This window comes from Hypomesus transpacificus, chromosome 4 (assembly GCF_021917145.1).
Source record: "Hypomesus transpacificus isolate Combined female chromosome 4, fHypTra1, whole genome shotgun sequence".
Classification (NCBI taxonomy): Eukaryota; Metazoa; Chordata; class Actinopteri; order Osmeriformes; family Osmeridae; genus Hypomesus; species Hypomesus transpacificus.
Window position 1 is genome coordinate 3,257,170 of NC_061063.1, and position 18,249 is coordinate 3,275,418.

The 18,249-nt window shown below is 49.2% G+C and overlaps 2 protein-coding genes across 2 annotated transcripts; one reads left to right on the plus strand and one right to left on the minus strand.

Moving 5' to 3' along the window:
• Window positions 1-5,435: 5,435 nt before the first annotated feature.
• On the plus strand, window positions 5,436-7,671 carry LOC124467489. Its single transcript, XM_047019788.1, has 8 exons — window positions 5,436-5,572; window positions 5,720-5,882; window positions 5,971-6,046; window positions 6,178-6,593; window positions 6,741-6,835; window positions 6,950-7,193; window positions 7,306-7,391; window positions 7,526-7,671. Exons 1-8 carry the CDS (start codon window positions 5,456-5,458, stop codon window positions 7,550-7,552), a joined length of 1,224 nt encoding a protein of 407 aa, XP_046875744.1. The 5' UTR covers window positions 5,436-5,455; the 3' UTR covers window positions 7,553-7,671.
• A 4,183-nt stretch (window positions 7,672-11,854) lies between these two features.
• Window positions 11,855-18,070, minus strand: nsun2 (NOP2/Sun RNA methyltransferase 2). The gene is made up of 19 exons (XM_047019076.1): window positions 17,851-18,070; window positions 17,347-17,504; window positions 17,130-17,234; window positions 16,911-17,016; window positions 16,721-16,792; window positions 16,508-16,592; window positions 16,145-16,340; window positions 15,523-15,597; window positions 15,317-15,447; window positions 15,160-15,233; window positions 14,863-14,993; window positions 14,438-14,534; window positions 14,125-14,324; window positions 13,903-13,995; window positions 13,576-13,711; window positions 13,103-13,183; window positions 12,870-13,008; window positions 12,721-12,760; window positions 11,855-12,570 (listed from the first exon to the last, which is right to left on the minus strand). The coding sequence occupies exons 1-19, from the start codon at window positions 17,926-17,928 to the stop codon at window positions 12,294-12,296; spliced, it is 2,274 nt and encodes a 757-aa protein (XP_046875032.1). The 5' UTR covers window positions 17,929-18,070; the 3' UTR covers window positions 11,855-12,293.
• Between the last annotated feature and the right edge of the window lie 179 nt (window positions 18,071-18,249).

Genomic DNA, 18,249 nt, shown 5'->3' on the forward strand with positions numbered 1-18,249 from the left:
CCTATACCCACAGTTCTGGGATGACAAGATGACGTCATCCTCTTGTTGTTGAACCATACGCCTCCATAGGGATGAGTACACACCCACACACACACCCACACACACACACACACACAGACACACACACACACAGTCACACAGATACACGCACACACCCACACACACCCACACCCACACACACACACACACACACACACATACACACACTCAGTCACACAGACACACACAGACACACACACACTCACAGTCACACCCACACACACCCAGTCACACAGACACAAACACACAGACACATACACAGTCACACAGTCACACACACACACACAGTCACACACACACACCCAGTCAGACACAAACATCAGTTCATGCATCCAGCCTTCTGGAGGCTGTTATCCATGCGGGTCCTCCGTCATCTTGGCCTCTGAGAGGGTGTTGAGTTCAGCTTTACGTAGTACGAGCTGAAGTGTGACGGGCCAAACACTGCAGGCTGGAGCCCAGGAGTGGAACGACTCACCAGCTCTCTGAAAAATACATAATTTATGGTCTTCAAGCTGTATTGGCTGCTCATGGGCTGTTGTGTCTGTATCACCTGCCTCTATGGTGTCCCTGGTGTGTGTCTTTGTTTATATGTGTGTGTGTGTGTGTGTGTGTCTCTGTTTATGTGTGTGTGTGTGTCTTTGTTTATATTTATGTGTGTGTCCTTCAGTGCCTAACAAGCTCTTTTGCCTTTCAATTTGTCACGCACCCAAGACTTTTCAACTCTGATGTTGTTGCACCATGCAAACACACACACACACTTTCTGTTTGTCATGGTGGAGAGCACTCCTAATTGATCCCTGAGCCCTAATATGTTCTTTCCCTGTCACCTCTTTTCCAAGAAAGAGAGAGAGATGGATAGAGGGAGATAGACAGCAAGTAAACAACACCGAAATAGGTTTGTTTTTCAATGGTACCCTGCAGGTGAGAACTACCCAGAGACAAAAACACATTGCGAGAGGAGAGGAAGGAGAGAGAACATGGCAGGTTAAGTGTGCGTGTGAGTGAGAGAGTGAGTGAGTGAGTGAGTGTGTGTGTGTGTGTATGTGCATGTACTGTCTGTGTGAGACAGCGACAGAGAAAGCAAGGGACCAAAGACATCCTCCACCTCACCATCTGAATAATATCAGCTCCATTAGAAGTTATTTGATTTGCAGTTTACGTAATGCTAAGGCTCACTTTCTCCGGATGTAATTTTCCAGAATCCTTTAGTTGGGGTGAGCAACGTCAAGAGTTAAGTTAAGAATGCTCACTAAAAATATGAAACATCCACGTGTAGGAGACTTGTGTGTTTTTTCCCAGCAAGGGAAACATGATATTTATTGGGTGACAGGATTGTTTCAGACTGAGAGACAGTTTGACAGCCAGTGGCCCAGAAAACACCAGGGAGCAGGAATTTAAAAACCTACTGATAAATAATGTATAGATCTTCTCCTCATTGTTCCAGTCTACAACGCAGACAGAGCTCTCTCCAATCAGTTACCACATCCCATCCAACCTTACTTTCTATATTTGTTCATATACTATACCAGATACAGTATGATGAAGCGTGTTCTTGCAATGTTTAGGTAAGATTGGTGTTTTCTGGAATTGGAAGTACGGTACTGTTGGAGAACTGGAGCATTCTCTCTACACGTCATTCATTATACATGTGCTGCATCTGTGTCCACAGAAAGTATTGCTTTGCCTGGACATATTATGTTGAAATATTGATGTTTCTTTGTACTGATCCATCTTTGGGATTTGGTGTTTTTGTGTGCGGAAGGGAGAGAGGGAGAGAGAGAGACGGGGTGGGAGATAGAGAGAGAGAGAGAGAGAGAGAGAGAGAGAGAGAGAGAGAGAGAGAGAGAGAGAGAGAGAGAGAGAGAGAGAGAAAGAGAGAGAGAGAGAGAGAGAGAGAGAGAGAGAGAGAGAGGAAAAGACAGAGGAAATGAGACAACGAGGGAGAAAGAGAAATAACAAAAGGCATACTTTTTTTGAGTGTTGGAGGGAGATGATGGTGCTGTAGGATGCTGTGTTGTCCCATCCGACTGCAGTTGTCTGTTACGTAAGACCTGGCTCGCTGCTGGAGAGAACAGTAGGCGGACTGGAGAGCTCCTCTCCCTCTCCCCATCTCTGTCTCCCTCGCTCGCTCTCACTCAGCATCAATGCCAGGCCAAGCAGACTGGGACACTATAAATATTTTATATGGCACAGTGCATGTGGGAAAAAATTATTTATAGACACATTTTCAATGCTTTCAGAAGCCTCGCCGTGTATGCGTGTTTGTGAGACCGTGTGTGTGAGAGAGTAAGCAAGTGTGTGTGTGTGTGTGGGTGAGAGACAGCGAGAGAGAGGGAGAGAGAGAGAGAATGTCAAGAGAGGGAAGTAGAGATTCATTGAGAAAGGGACAGAGAGAGGGAGATAAAGAGGAGAGGAGAAGAAAGTGATGGAGATTCATTCCCCTCCTCCCCTCCCTCCTCCGCATCCTTCCTTCTCTCTGGGCACCGGGGATGTTCCTCAAGGTGATCCCTCTCTACCCTCACTCCCAGGGGAGACGGGTGATTTATAACACCCTGCATAGCTGAGGGTGTGGAAGCAGAGAGGGAGAGAGGAGAGAGAGAGAGAGACAAAAGATACATCCTCACGCATCCTAACATGCCACATTCCGTTGAAAATGAAAACCATCGCTATAATTATATATTATATGTTTTAATGGTTTGTTTCAAGATCTATGATGATCTCTGATGTGTGTTACCTAATACTTAGTAAAATGGGTTGTCCCTTCACTGTGGACTGCTTTGGCAACATTACCCAAGCCTGAACATTCATTCCAACAAAGCATCATGGATTGAATTGAGACTTAGAGAAAGAGAAAGGGATACAGAGGGAGACAGATAGAGAGACAGAGAGAGACAGACAGAGAGAGAAAGAGAGAGAGAGACAGAGGGAGAGAGAGAGGGAGACAGAGAGAGACAGAGAGGGAAAGAGAAAGAAAGACAGAGGGAGAGAGAGATAGAGAGAGAGAGAGAGAGAGAGAGAGAGAGAGAGAGAGAGAGAGAGAGAGAGAGAGAGAGAGAGAGAGAGAGAGAGAGAGAGAGAATTGAGGAAAGGGAGAGCTATGGGGTAGGGAGAATTCAGTCTGGTTGTATCTGCGTACAGGGGAAGAAGATAGGGGATGTTGTCATGCACAGCACACACACACTCTCCCACCATGGCATGCACAGACACGTGAGGGCTCGCAGCTTCTCACACATGCTGATGGACACAGACCAAACAGCCTGGCTTCCGTGAGGCTTTATGTTTACATCTGACAGGATTATCATGTCACACATTCAGATGTGCATACTGTCCACACATGTTCGTTCGGTCGGTCGAAAGCACGCAAACACACATGCAAACACATATAGATGGAGGCTATGCAGACATGCCGAGGGCAGCCCCAGATCGAAGACGTCACCTAATCTATCTCTGCCTCTCTCTGTCTCTCTGCCTCTCTGCCTCTCTGTCTCTCACGTGCCTGAGTGGAATCTGGTATCTGATACCTCTTGCCTGGTTAGTTCCTGTTGTTTTTTTTAACAGGCTGTGAATATTTGGGTCAGCCTCTCTCCCTCACACACACACAGTTGGAAGATCATATTTGCCTCTGACCTCTATCTTACGTTAACCTTGGATTTCCCTGTATCACACATGATGTCATGACAAAGTGCTTGGACCTATTCATGTCACAGTAGGAGCCCTGCCTTGCAAGGGATGGAGGATTCTAAGTTAGAGTCAGTTGAATTTGTTTGAAACTACTCTTTAATTTAATTCAAGCCCAGGAGTGTTCATTTTGCTTTTTGAGTTTGCTTGTGAGATGGACTTATGTAAAACACTCCTGGTGTTAAACTTACACTGAAAGTAGTTGCGTAGCGGTTCTTCATTTCTTGTGATGCCTGCTAAATTGTCACTTCTCTGCACGTTGCATTCAAGATCCTGTTGTTACACCATCTAGTTAGAGACTGCATCATCCGGTGTTTGATATTAAGCACTTCTGCAATTGAACTGTCATTGTAAGACTGTAGTTGAGGAATGGAGATCTCAGTATTAAAGAAGTACTATTGTAGTATTATTTACCATGCATTCAATGGATTGCTACTGGTGCGACATGTCATGCACCACCCACTTTTTAAAAATGGAAAACCTGTCCTAACCCTAACCCTCACTTTTTATGAAGAAAATCCATTTGTACGATATTTATCCTCAATTATTCATAAAAGCTGTCCCACCCACATTTGAAACTAACTTATGCCCTTGAGTTTAGGGGAACTTTATTCCCTGTCAGAGATAAATAAAGATTGATCTAAAACACACTGCATTGTCGCTTATTTGTAAAAAAAAAAATATCTCATTGATGTAGCCGTGGTATAAATGCAAAAAAGCCTTATAAAGCACTTGGGACGTGTGGTAAACAACATGGGTTGGGATAACCCACACCCTCTCATGGTTTATTGCTTTAGCATTCCAAACTTTTGCTATGATGCTCCAAAGCTCATGTACCTGTTTCTTTTGGTCATACTTGATATGCCTACATAACTAGATTTAAGGTATATATTTATCCGGTATTTGAAGTATTTATTGACAATAATAAAAAATGTCATTTGGAGTGCTATGGCTTGATCTTTTCTGTGGATTTTAACACCTTTAAACGTCTGTTTGAAGAAATATACAGTAGTTGCATTGGAGGGATTCAGATTACGGGCCATGTCATAAAACTATCAGGTTGTAGATGTTTGACATTCTTTTTCAATGGATAGTGGATGGTTGGATTCTAGAATTTCTGATGAAAAACAGAACCATGGCATGGAGGACTGATTAGAATGAATAAATATGACAATGGATCTGTTCTATGTCTTTATGACATCATTGTGTTGTAGAGATGAAAATCATCTGCGGTGACATTTTCAAGACATTGCAGAAAAGACATATTCAAGACATTGCAGAAGAACATTGAAAAGACATGAAGTAAGAATGAAATGCCTTTTCTTTTGTACATTTTGTCTTTCTAAGGTTAAGATTCATATTCATGTTTTTGTAAAATGTTTCAAACATTGGTGACATTCCAATGTGTTTTCTTTTCCTTTCCAATAGTTTCTCTTTCAGAAAGTGTAAAAGCTAAAGACTTACAAATTGTGAAGTTTAGCTTAGCCTGTGTAAGTTAAGTGTACAATTCTTTTCTCAAGAACACAACATGAATCCTTGGCCTGATCGTCATTCAGCCGTATCCAATTATCTCAAAGTAAGCAGCAACACTTTTTTTATATTATGCTTGAAAAATTATAAATATCTTGTGATACTTGTCTGTCAAGTTCAACTGGCTCAGTGCTGACAAAAGACAACACCTTTCCCCTTACTATGCCAGAATACTACAGGCCAACACTTTTCACCTTACTATGCCAAAATGCCACAGGTTATAATTGTCATATTATTTCAGAGAATAGCTGAGCTGAAAACTGAGAACATCAAACTCAAACTCAGAATTTACCAGCTTGAGAAGGACTCCCAGGGTGGGAAGTGGGTGAGTGTTGACTGCCCTCCTGCACACCTGACACTTTCACTGGGGTTTACCTGCCTCTGAGAAACTGCCAACATATCTAGCCAGTTCAACTGTTTAGAAACACAGTCTACCATAACCAACACATTTTGGTTTATTGGCAACCTCCAGGAACAAATCGATGAGTGCCTTGCGACCTTCACCCCTCTCCTGGAGTGTTCAAAGAGGATCTTGACATGTGGTCAGAACCGGCCTGTGCAGACGCACCTGAAGAACTTCAAAGATCTTCTGGAGCTGATGTCCACAACCCTAATCAATCGGCCCATGCTACAAGGTAAGTGTACATTTGCATCTGAGTGGAAAACAGGAAAGAATTCCTTAGTGTGAGTTCAGTGATTCGAATGTGGTGTCTTGACTAACAGGCAAAGGGAAAGTTGCAGCCTCTGACGCCGGTGATTGCAATGATAGCCACCTAGCTCCACAGGGCGAACTGAAAAGGTGAGTAGGCCTTACTTATAGGCAGCTCCATCCAACACACGTTCATGTGATAATGATGAAGATGATGATGATGTCGATAGTGTATGTGCTACATGGTATTTCATCATCCACGGACCGGTCTCTCCATGCAGTGTGAAGCCTGAGGTGCCTGGAGAGACACAGAAGAGCTCCTGGAGATCCCCTGTCCTCCAGAAGAGAAACACTGGGCCTCTCAACGCCTCAACCCCCTCTCCTCTCCTCGGTGTCTCGGGGAGTCCGGAGAGTGTTGGCCTGCAGGGTCTGGAGGATGACATAAAGGAGCTGGCGTTGCAGCTGGAAGCCAAGCTGGTGTTGAGCTCCCCTGTCCTGGAGGAGAGGGAGGAGGAGAACCGGACTCTGTGTTCAGCCGCCTCTCCAGCAGCCCCTGAAGCTGGAGTCAGAGAGCTGGCAGTGAGGACTGAGGACAAGCCTCGGCAGAGATGCTCCCTGACAGACAGAGCAGGGGCCTCCTCCACCTCCACCTCTGCTCTCAAAGGCTCTGGACGAGCCACCCGGAACTGTGGATGGGGTGAGAACGAAACGACAGGAGCTGTCACCTGTTCTCGACTGTTGCCTTTTCACTTTCACCTAAATAGCCCTCCTTCCAGACTATAAGGATGAGGCCAAGGGCAATGTCGGTTGTAAAAGTTAAACAATATAGATTTTGTGTTCGTAGAGGTGAAGGACCTCACCGCCCGGCTCAAACTAACATCCGTGAGTGCCGGCTTTACCATTATTCTGGATGCTGGCCTGTCTCCCTCAACAAAACAGGTACAATCTCCATTGAAATTCAAAACATCATAGTCTGGACTAACTGGAACACCCTTTCAGTTTTTTTGTTGTTGTGCGAAGACAAGCCATGAACTCTCCCCGGGGTGTTCTCAGCAGGCAGAAACTAAAGCTGCGATGACCTCGGCTCTCCACGCCCCCACTGAGGGTATTCCCGCCCGGGCACGGGAAGTGAGCAGCCTCCTGTCTCCGTGCGGCGGACGAGCACCAGAGCTGGAGGACAAGCCTGGGGGGCAGGGCAGAACCTCCCTCCCGAGGAAGGACGTGGAGACGGAGCGTTCCTCCTCGTCCTCCCCTGCTCTCAGAGGCTCCGGGCGGGCCACCCAGACCAGTGCATGGGGTGAGAACCCAACAGCACGAGCAACAATCTCTGTTTCTTTCAGGGCCATGGTGGCTTTTAGCACTGTATGGCAGCAGATCTAACCGGGAGTCCCACTTGTCTCTGATTCCAGATGTGAAGGACCTTAAAGTGAACTTCTACCTGCCCTCATTGTGCTCAAGCTTCACCATTGACCTGGGAGCTGCCCCTTCGACCATGGTAATGTTTCAGTCAACAGTTTACTATCATTCATTCAGGCTTACTGTTCTGTTTTCACAGCAACAAAAGGAACACCCTCTGTGGTTCTCTGTAGGTTCTCTGACATGTTCTTTCATTGGTTTTGCCTTCTCTAGGATGGGCTGAAAGCGGCCCGCTTTTAAACCGCAGTCTACCTCTTCTAACCACATATTGACTGCAGTGGTTGCCAACCCTTGTTGACATGGATTTTTACCATCTGCACCATATTTTAGGATTGGTGTGCGCATCTTCACGGTGAACATTCGACAACTTTATCAAAAGCTCCCAAACCTTTGACACAATCATTAGTGTTGCAACTTGCAACACAGTGGCCAATTTGACCTGCTGGACCTCACATCCCATGATGCAGCAGCCTGAACCTAAATGGATGAGCCATCTGGATCTTTCCACACTTGCTCATACACTGACCTTCAATAGTTATCTTTTGGATCAAATTCCCTCTTTCTGTCGCACACGTACGCACACATGTGAACACACACATCTCACCTTTCTTTACTTTTGGTTTGTAACAATAAAAAATATTTGAATAGATCCTTGACCACTCCTTTTTTCTCAGCACACACCCCTCCCCTCTGTCATCATCCTCCTTTTCTTTCTCATCTCCACAAAGGCCTCTCAGGGGGTGGAGAGGAAGGGATCTTCTCTTTGAATTGACCTCTGATCCCATGATGCCTTGTTCAATCATTATTATCAATCATTATAATCCTTATTATCAATCCTCAATCATCAACAAATGGATACTGTCACTGCGTCTTGAAAAGGAAGTATGTATTTTGTATCTGTCTTGCAGCTAGTCAGCCAGAATTTCATTTATATAAAGAAGATCCTCTGAGCCCAGTGGTCTTCCGGCTGGCCAGGGTCGAGAACGTAACCAGAACACAGGAAGAAGATGCTAACAGCAAAGGTGCTAAAGATATCTATTTTGTATACTGGAGCAGTGCACAACACCACTCTTCCTCTCCTCCACTTCTCGTTCTCTCTTGCTTTTCTCCTCTGCCGGCCTCCTCTGTTTTTCCTGGCCAGGCCACAGCAGCCGGTCTGACTGCTAATGAAGAGAAACAGTTGTCACACAAAGTCATGGCTGTGTGTGAGACTCGGAGAGGAAAGACTATGACAAGAGAGAGGGCGAGAGAGAGAGATAGGGAGAAAGAGGGAGGGCGAGAGGGAGAGACGAAAAAGAGAAGGAAGAGAGAGAGGGAGAAAAGGAGAGAGGGAAATATACAGAGAAAGATGGAGAGAGAGAGAGAGAGAGAGAGAGAGAGAGAGAGAGAGAGGAGGAGAGAGAGAGAGAGAGAGGAGAGAGGAGAGAGAGAGAGAGAGAGATGCAGGCTCTCTCTTCCCTCGGTCTGTTTCGTCTCTGTTACTAGGCAACACCTGCAGGCATGTGCTAAATAAAGCCTTGCACCAGGCCCTCCCCCTCCCTCCCCCTCCCTCCCCCTCTCCTCCCCGTCCTCCTCCTCCCCCTCCTCCTTCTCCGACCTCTTTCACCCATGTACTCCCCCCCCTCATTCACCACATGCTTCTCTCCATCCTTCCCCTGCTGGCCCCCGCCTCCTCCCTCTTTCACTACTTCCCCATTCCTTCTTACACATCATTTTCTTCTGCTATGCATCCCTCCTTCATTCCTCCTTGTCTTACCGGGTCTTCAAACTGGTCGTGTTGTAGACTCCCTCATTAGTAGCACCAACCCTGAACCCACACAGCAGCCTGCACTCACAAATGCACTCACTAATGCTTGCACATGCTCACACACACACATACACACACACACACATGGGGGACACTGTCCCTCACCTGCATTGTGCCCTGAACTCAGAACATATTTACATTGAGCTACAGCTTCCTCTCAAGTGATTTGTCATTGTCAATGAGAGAGAGGGAGAGGGAGAGAGGGAGAGGGAGAGGGAGAGGGAGAGGGAGAGGGGAGAGGGGAGAGGGGAGAGGGAGAGGGAAAGGGAGAGGGAGAGGGAGAGGGAGAGGGAGAGGGAGAGGGAGAGGGAGAGGAGAGGGAGAGGGAGAGGGAGAGGGAGAGGGAGGGAGGGTGAGAGGGAGGGAGGGTGGGGCATTTAACAGGTAAGGGATTAAAAGTAAAATAACCTACTCTTACTGAGCTTACAATTAAAGGATTAAAGGATGTGAATGATAGAAATTATAGTCTGTTGCGAAATTGTCAATTAGCCTATTCTTTAAAAGTAACTCAGCTATAACAGTGGCACAGCAGTGACCATACGAGATCAAAAGGTGTTTAAAGTTTAAAATCCAAATGAATTATATTCAAAGGCAAAGACAGTGTGATACGTACCCCATGTTGAACTAATATGAAAAACACCAATTCACTGGAATGAGCTAAACCTGTGAAATGTCACACACGGCCATACACGGCCAACGAGTTTACAAAAAGAGCAAGGCCTCTCTCCCTCTCCCTCTCCCTCTCCCTCTCCCTCTCCCTCTCCCTCTCCCTCTCCCTCTCCCTCTCCCTCTCTCTCTCTCTCTCTCTCTCTCTCTCTCTCTCTCTCTCTCTCTCTCTCTCTCTCTCTCTCCCTCTCCCTCTCCCTCTCCCTCTCCCTCTCTCTCTCTCTCTCTCTCTCTCTCTCTCTCTCTCTCTCCCTCTCCCTCCCTCTCTCCTTCTCCCTCTCTATGTGTGTGTGTCATTCGAGAGGTTTGCATCAAGCATGTTGTATTATCAATGTCTGCGCTAGCCTGAAACCACTACACACACAGTCAGTCAAAACAAGCATCCATTACCAGAGAGATTTGGCACCATGATTTGGAGTGACGGTCGATGAGCGCGCGTGTGTGCGTTTGGCTCCGTCTTTTGGCATGCGTGCGCTTGTGTGCAGAAGATGAGTAGGATTTAGCTTAATCCAAACATGGAACTCAAGCTCCGTCCCCTCTCCACCCCTCTCTGGATGCCCCCCCTCCTCCTCCCCCCCTCACCATGCGGATGTGTGAGGCTGAATCCGCCTCACCCAGACTCGGGGTGTTGCGTAACAGTTGGATTATATAATCCCAAACATATATGCATGTCCACGAGGCTCAGAGCAAGGGAGCATGAAGCAAGCCAGAGTCTGGGATTGAAAGCTGGGAGGGAGGGAGGAGTGGTCAGTGAATAAAGCCAGATTTAAGAGAGGAACTTCCACCGCATCTGAATGATGCTTGAAGGATGGTGGTGGGGGCTGGACATCTCCTGCCATCATCACCCTCTCCACGAAGAACCTGCAACCACCAACTCCAGTTGAAATGACACACTCCAGTCAAATGAGCGGCACCCCCAAATCCCTGATGTACCCGTGAGGATTGACCTGAAAACCCAAGACTACAAACATGGCAGAACAAACACGAAACCCATGACAGGATTTGGAATATGGGAGCATTTAAATGATGTGACATTTTGGGAACATTTGGGATTCTGAGTTGAGGTCACAGTGTCCTTTCAAATCCCTATCAGAACAGAAACCGTCAGAGGGACAGGGCAATGGAGAGATGAATAAACATCCCCAAAAAAGGCAAAGAGGCCAGAGATTAACAGAGGGGGGGGGGGGGGGGTTAAAACAAGAGAAGTGGAGAGCATGACTGGATGTCATTTCCAGTATTGGTGGGTTTGCGGTGAACGTTACAGCGGTGAGAAAGCGGACTAACTTCGAGCTGTCAGTTGCACGTCGAGCCAGAGTGGACGTGGTCTTCTCCTCAGCGGAGCTGGGGAACTCAGACTGCTCCCCATCACCCCTCTCACGTCCTCCCTCAGCCTGTTTGCTCTCTCCCTCCGTCTCCAACGCTGCTCTTCTCAACTCGATGGAGGACTGAAATGGCACTTTGTGTCTTGAACTGACTTAACTCTTGCTAACCCTGCTCTCTCTCCCTTCACTCCCCCCACCCTGCAACACTTCATCAATGCCAAACTAACCTTTCTCCTCCAACACTCCCTCATCCTCTTCATCTACCGCCCCACCCCCCGGCCCTTCTCCTGTTTGCTAGTATTAATCATAGTTGGTGCGTGTCCACACACACACACACACACACACTCATACGTCAAAGATGGGAAGGAAGACAAAAAGCAGCGAGAAGAAATGTTCCTTTCTACAGTCTCCATCCTCTCCTCCTTCAGATTCAACAAGAAGTGAGGGGGCTGGTTGTCATGGCTGCGGTCACCATGGCAGCGGGGACGGGTAATAAACAGGCTAGAGATGTGCGTGCTGTTGTGATCTGACGCGTTGACGGCGTCATGGCAACCCTGCTACAGTTCGGATCACAATGCGTTTGTAGGAAGGGTTTTTAGGGCGATGCGGTCCAGTACAGTCTGACTGTCAGTGTCGGCACAATCAACAACTGGATGAAACAAATAATCAAGTTACCACAAATCCCCTCATCAGTTCAGTCCAGACCAGACGAGTTGAGCAAGACAAATCAGTATTTGAGACCATGAGTGGATTTCATACTTTTAATGGATTTCATATTTTCTCTTAATTACAATCATAGAAAAATGAAACAGCGGTTGTAGCAACCGTGACTGAGCACGTTAAGAAACACACCGGGTCCTTGCTTTCAATTAAAATGGGAAAAAAAAGTCAACAGCAGTATAAAACAAAACAAGCCACTTCACTAGAGCGTTTGAGTCCTGGACCTGGACTGGAGGAGCAGGGGACCAGTCCATGTGACCACTCTACAACGGGAGGTGTTCTTTCTGCTCGGGCAGTGGTTTAGTGACCTAGCCTCGCGTCCAACACCACCCCCCCCCCCCCCTCCCCGTTAGACATTTGGTCCAGCCTCGAACCAATCAACATAGCTCAAGATGTACAGCTCTCCAACCTCCTCTCCTCATGTCGTTTTCCTCCCTCCGTTCACCCCCCTCCCCCCCCTCCCCCCTCAAGTGGCCGCCTGATCGGCTCTGTTGCCCTTGGAGTCGGAGACGGCGTCTTTCCCTCCGTCGTGGTCGTCCCTGCTCTCGGGCTCTCCCTTCGGCCCCTCCTCCTCGGCGGGGCCCTTGGCCCCTGGCTTGCCCACGCCCTGCTTCTCTCGGAACACCTCCACCCCAAGCATGCGGAGGTAGTGGAACCTCTCGTTGCGAGGCACGAAGGCTCGGATGGAGGTCTTCCCCCTCCAGCCACACAGCTCAATGGGACACTGGGGCTCGTCTGGGTTACTGAGGGAAGGAGGGAGGAAGGAGAGACAGATAGAAACAGAGGGTGAGAAAGATGGGAGACGGAAAGACATGATCTGAAACGTCGCCATTTGCCCGCCATTCAAAAAACGCGCTCGACCAGCCCGCTCTGCCCACACACCCAGGACATACCTGGGATTCGGCTGGTACCTCAGCACGATGCTGCCCATACCTTGGAAACACAACAGCACACCACGTGACTCGAGAGCACCATAGAAATACAACTCATGATGCAGTAGAGCACAACACACACACATACACACGCGTGTCCAGGTAGGTACCTATCTGCTTGGCCTGTGAGTGAGCTCGGTCCTGGAGCTTGCTGAGGTAGGGGTTCTCCTGTGTGAGCAGCACCTTGATGTCCTCCACGCTGACCGTGATCAGCCGGGAGCGGATGTAGGGATAGAGGGTGTAGATGCCCTGGGGGAAGGAGGAGGAGAGGGTGGGGAGGTGAGAGCCCACGGTAACATGACTGGAGGGTGTGTGTGTGTGTATGGGGGTGAGTGGGTGTTACCTCCTGAGCCAGTCTGAAGGCGCAGCCAAACTGCTCCCCGTCGCTGTTGCGAGACCATACCTTCACCCCCGTGTTAATGACCTGACACACACACACACACAATCAGGGTAAGAAGGCTCACAGAGATGGCTCTGGGCTGCACTTCTGAGATCCACAGCTCCTAGGGACAGGGATCAGATGCTAACCAGTGCTAGTGTCGGGTTCATGTTAGGTTAACGCCAACACAAACAGAAGAGCGCTGGGCTGGTACAGAGACAAAAGAGGAGGGTTGTTTATTCGTCTGCCTGGACGCATGCGAGTACAGGCTAGGCCACACACACACACAAACAGTGCCACCTGTGCCAGGTTTGGAGGGTACCACAGGGACTTGGGATGAGAGAGGTCCCCAGCTGTTAGAAAAGGCTTGACGTGATGAGCTGGCAGTCGTCCACACAGGGGCAGAGAGAGACACACACATAGGCTGGGACACGGACCTTCATGCGCTCGCTGTTGTTGATCAGTACGTTGCGGAGCTCTTTGGAGACCATGTACAGGTGCCTTTTCTTGCCCTCGTGGGTTCTGGTCAGAACGTTCTGCTTGGGGAAGTCGGGACTCAGGTCGTAGAAGTTCCTGGAAAACAAAACACAAACGCATGATAATACCGAACAACGTTTCGCGTGGAGTTCATAGCGAGGCGGATCCTTCCTCTGTTCCCCCTAAATCTCCCACACACAGCATGGAGTGGATGATGGGGAGGGGATGACTTCTCAACGCATGGAGGGGACGAGGACCTACAGCGCAGGAGGGGGATGAGGACTCACTGTATGGGAGGGAAGACAGGATCATCTTCAGTCAGGAACACAAAGGGATCCTCCTTGAATCCAAACAGCTTCATCTTCTTGGAAGGCGGCGGCCTGGACAAGACGGGGGGAAAGGGAGGTCCCATCACACGCTATCTACACGCTGTACATGTCACACACATACAATAGCTCTGCTGAACTCATATATATATATATTTATATATAGATGCACACGCAACTTACCCACACGCTCTATCTTTAGGGGGCTCTTGCCTTTGCTCTCCATTGCCAGACTCCTCTTTGACGGCGTGCTCGCTTCCTCCCACCTCTTCCTCCTTCGCCCCCTCCAGAGGCCCGGAGAGAGGGGTGTCTGGGGCACCTGTGCCCCCCGGAGAGTCCTCTGTCTGGGGCGCTGAGCTGGAGGCCAGGTCCTTATTCCTCAGCTGGAGAGGGAGCCAAGGAGGGAGGGGCTCCGTTACTGCTGGCTACTGGGTGGACAAATGTGGCCACCAACATCCGTGTTTGTATACTGTGTGTGTGTGTGTGCGCATCATACCTTAGGTAGTCTTTTGTTCCAGGGCATGGGGGCCGTTTTCACCAGGACAGCGACAAAGAATCCTCCGGTGTTCTGATGATGAGGAAGGATCCTCATACTGGCAGACAAACACACACGATTTCATCATGTCAAAGGTTAAATAATCATACCATTGTATACAACTGCATTCATGAATACTAGCGCCACCTTGCTTCGAAATGACAAACGTGTCTACCTAGACAGAACATGGGGCTGAGAGAGAGCCTGAACAGCAGCACCATCCACTGGCCGCAAAACACCCTGGTGGTGGTGATGGGGGGATAACTAAAAGATTTATGAGAACTAATTTGTCTGAGTACACATAGTAATACTGCTTTTATGAGAATGTGATATCCTTTTTCAAGTGCGTCTGGCCAAACACACGGATCCCTGGTGTCTGTGTTTACCATCGTTGGAGCTTCATGGCGGACAGTTTCTCAGGGTCTGGAGGGGGGAACATGGTGGGTCTGATCTGCGTGTGTCGGCTCTCTGGGACCTCGGACCAGTCCTTGTACCACTGGCCCTCCTTCGTCATCAACTAGAGAGAGAGAGAGCGAGGCAGACAGACAGACAGACAGACAGAGAGAGAGAGAGAGAGAGAGAGTGAGGCAGACAGAGAGACAGACAGAGAGAGAACCTCAGCTCTACTGCGGTGGATCATAGCTGTTGGTGGTTGACACGGTGAACAGGGTGGCGCCCCCTACCTTCCAGGAGGACACCCCGGGCATCCACTTGAGCCCTGGGAGCTCCGCTGAGGCATCGGCCAGCTCCAACGCACCTGAGGGGCACAGGGTTAGTGCTTCACATGCTGTGTGTGTGGGAGTGTGTGTGTGTGTGTGTGTGTGTGTGGGGGTGTCTCACCTTCGCCCTTCTCCAGCAGGGAGGCGATGACGGCCTCGTCCTCGATGGGGTTGAGGGAGCAGGTGGAGTAGACCATCCTGCCTCCCACTGCCAGCTGTTCCACGCCGCGCACCGCGATACGCAGCTGCAGCCTGGGGTGACGAGGCGCGTGAGTACACACATACACACACACACACACACACACACACAACACTCTCTCTGCTCACCCGTGGAGGTGCAGGCTGTTGCTGGTGGTCCACTTCTTCCACACGTCGATGTTCTTCCTCATGGTCCCGTCTCCGCTGCAGCCACCACCACAGAGCAGACATTACTAGGCGAGCAGGGCTCGAGATCGCGCCAATCAGGCATTCAGACAGAACCAGCAGATTGCGTGGATCCGACATGGAGGAAGCTCTCCCTGGGCGGAACTTGGGACGCAGAGCAGAAGCCTGCATTTGGGGGTTGCTGGCTACACGGCCAACCCCCCCCCCCCCCCTCCCCCGCTGCTTCTCCTCCACTCCATCCTCCTTTCTCTCCCTCTACGGTTGTCTTTGGCACAGTCCCCAAGCCTGGGGAATGTGGCTAGCTAAACACACGCTCAGCGACTCTGTGAAATTATTTTAAGGCTGGTGTGGCTGCAAAAAGGACTCCTCAAATAAAGTCAACGCAAACAGGAGCAGCCATGTGTGTTTTCCTCTCCTGTTCGTCCGTATAGCTCGCCGACCATAAGCAAACACGTAGCAGCCCGCTAAACATTTCAGGAAACAGAAAGACTAGCCACCAATCTAAGAACGATGTCTACCCCCCCCCCCACACAAACACACATGTATAAGCCCTCGAGAGGGGTACCTGCAGGGCACGTCGCAGAGGATGCGGTCGTAGAAGAGGATGCCTTTCTTGCCGTCCTCGGCGTCGACCTGCAGTCGGGGAATGTTGGAGGCGTCGTGGTTGACCACCATGATGCAGGGGCTGTTCAGACGCTTGGCCTGGTGCACCAGCAAGTAGCAGCGCTTGTTGTCCACGTCGTTGGCAATGACAAAACCCTCTGGGGGGGGAGAGGGACAGGGTGAGAGAGGGACAGGGTGAGAGAGGGACAGGAAGAGAGAGAAAAAAAGAGGGGGGGGTGAGTGAGAGATTACAAATGTGTACAGAAAGTAGACTAGATATGCAACAGTAGTCTGTGTGATATTTTGTGTGTGTGTTTGGTCTAACCTGGGAAAGGCACGTCCATGTCTGAATGTAGCATCTCTATCAGCTGGGCTGTTTTAGACCCCGGGGCGGCACACATGTCCAGAATCTACACACGAAAACCCAAAAGGATTAGACCTCGCTCGAACACTCCAGAAATGGAACACAGCCCTCCATCAGGACACTGCAGAGGGCCCGAGGCCAGGTTTGGAACAAGGCCCATCCTGGCGTGTTTACCTTATGATGCGGCTCGATCTTGAGGAGCAGAGGGGGGATCATGCTCACAGCCTCTTGGCGGCTGATGTTACCCTGTGAGGACAAAAGAAGATTCTTCTGGTCCAATAATGTCATTCACAAGTGGGTCAGTTCTCTACTCAGGTGATGGGGGAGGCCTCCACAAACTACAAGTCCCATCGGCTGGACTCACCGACTCGGTCTCGCTGACCAGGAACTGGTGGAACTTCTCCAGCAGAGGAGACTTCCTCAGGATCTTCCTGCTCATGTTTGTGTGCCACGCCAGCTCGTCAGGGTACCTGGGAACACACACACGCGCACACCTTAGATATACACACAGCCAGTGTGGTGCACTCTGTGGAGTGTGTGTTTCAAGTTCCGCCATTTACAGGTGGACCATATCAGGGTTTACCAGCTCAAAGCTTGCGGAGCCTCAAACTTCTGCCCATCGATCTCCACCTCCTGAATCTCCTTGAAATACTTGTCCTTCAGCCAGTGGAGGATCTCCTGGGCGTGGCTGGGTCACAACAGCAGGGAAGAAGAACCATTGGTAAGGAGGACACATGCAGTTTGGAATGGTCATGAGCTCTGTACACCTGTGGCAGAGGTTTTTTTGTTCCAGTACACACCTCTTGTACCCTGTGATGCGGATAGTGGCCGGCAGTGGCTCCCTCAGGGCCGCCATGAACCGGTCAAACTCCCCGGAGGGCACCAAGCCAAGCTCCTGGTAGTACTGCTCAAACAGCTTGTTCTCTTTGACGATGTCGGCATAGCCCGCGCCCCAGCCCTAGGATGCATGGACATGGCGAGCATGTGAGTATGGTTACTAATGGGCACAGCTACTTGAATGGTTGCCAAGGGATATGTTATTTGAATAGTCAAGGCATTCAACTTAAGGCAGCATGTAGTTCTGCATCTAGGCTGGGACAGTTAGCTGTAATACTCCCCGACTGAGTAGGGTTGGCAGCTATAGCTACGTTAGAAATCTTGAGTTCCACTCAATTCGCCACAAACCTGGCCTTTTCGTAAACAAATTAAGTAAACAATGCTTTATTAGTGTATGGCTTATTTGCTCAATTAGCACAGTATAATAAAGCGTATTTGAAGCTACGGAGAGTTGATGGGAAACTCACAGCATTGTCTCTGTCGTCTCTCCCACCCGGCTTGCCATTCTGTTGATTTTTCTGTCTCTGTCTACTTCTTTTCCCCATGTTAGAAACAAAACTCTTACAAAATGCTCGAAACGTTTTAACAGGACAACCTGTGCGATATTAATGGAAATCGTGCTACAATTTCCCCACGCGTGTAGCTTCTGTGCGACAACATCTGACGTACACAGTGTGTTCACGCACCCATGTGAGAAAGGACCAGCATTGTAGCCAGGAGACTTGCCCGAAGAAAAAAGAATTGTGTATCCTCGTGTATCCTATCACTGAATAGGCATTCAACGGGAAGTTTACACGACCTTTGTATTTAAAACGATTTAAAATGTTATAATTCAAGGAGGCAGTGTCTTTTGTGCAATCTCTACT

What these genes read in the sequence shown, in the direction of transcription:
- LOC124467489 (XM_047019788.1), top strand. Translation starts at nt 5,456, where the DNA reads ATGCCACAGGTTATAATTGTCATATTATTTCAGAGAATAGCTGAGCTG. An exon ending in TGTCTCCCTCAACAAAACAG is followed by an intron (nt 6,836 to 6,949) that starts GTACAATCTCCA and finishes GGGTGTTCTCAG; the next exon opens with CAGGCAGAAACTAAAGCTGC. An exon ending in GAGCTGCCCCTTCGACCATG is followed by an intron (nt 7,392 to 7,525) that starts GTAATGTTTCAG and finishes TGCCTTCTCTAG; the next exon opens with GATGGGCTGAAAGCGGCCCG.
- nsun2 (XM_047019076.1), bottom strand. Translation starts at nt 17,928, where the DNA reads ATGGGGAAAAGAAGTAGACAGAGACAGAAAAATCAACAGAATGGCAAG. An exon ending in AACAGCCTGCACCTCCACGG is followed by an intron (nt 15,448 to 15,522) that starts GTGAGCAGAGAG and finishes TCGTCACCCCAG; the next exon opens with GCTGCAGCTGCGTATCGCGG. An exon ending in GGAACAAAAGACTACCTAAG is followed by an intron (nt 14,325 to 14,437) that starts GTATGATGCGCA and finishes CTCCCTCTCCAG; the next exon opens with CTGAGGAATAAGGACCTGGC.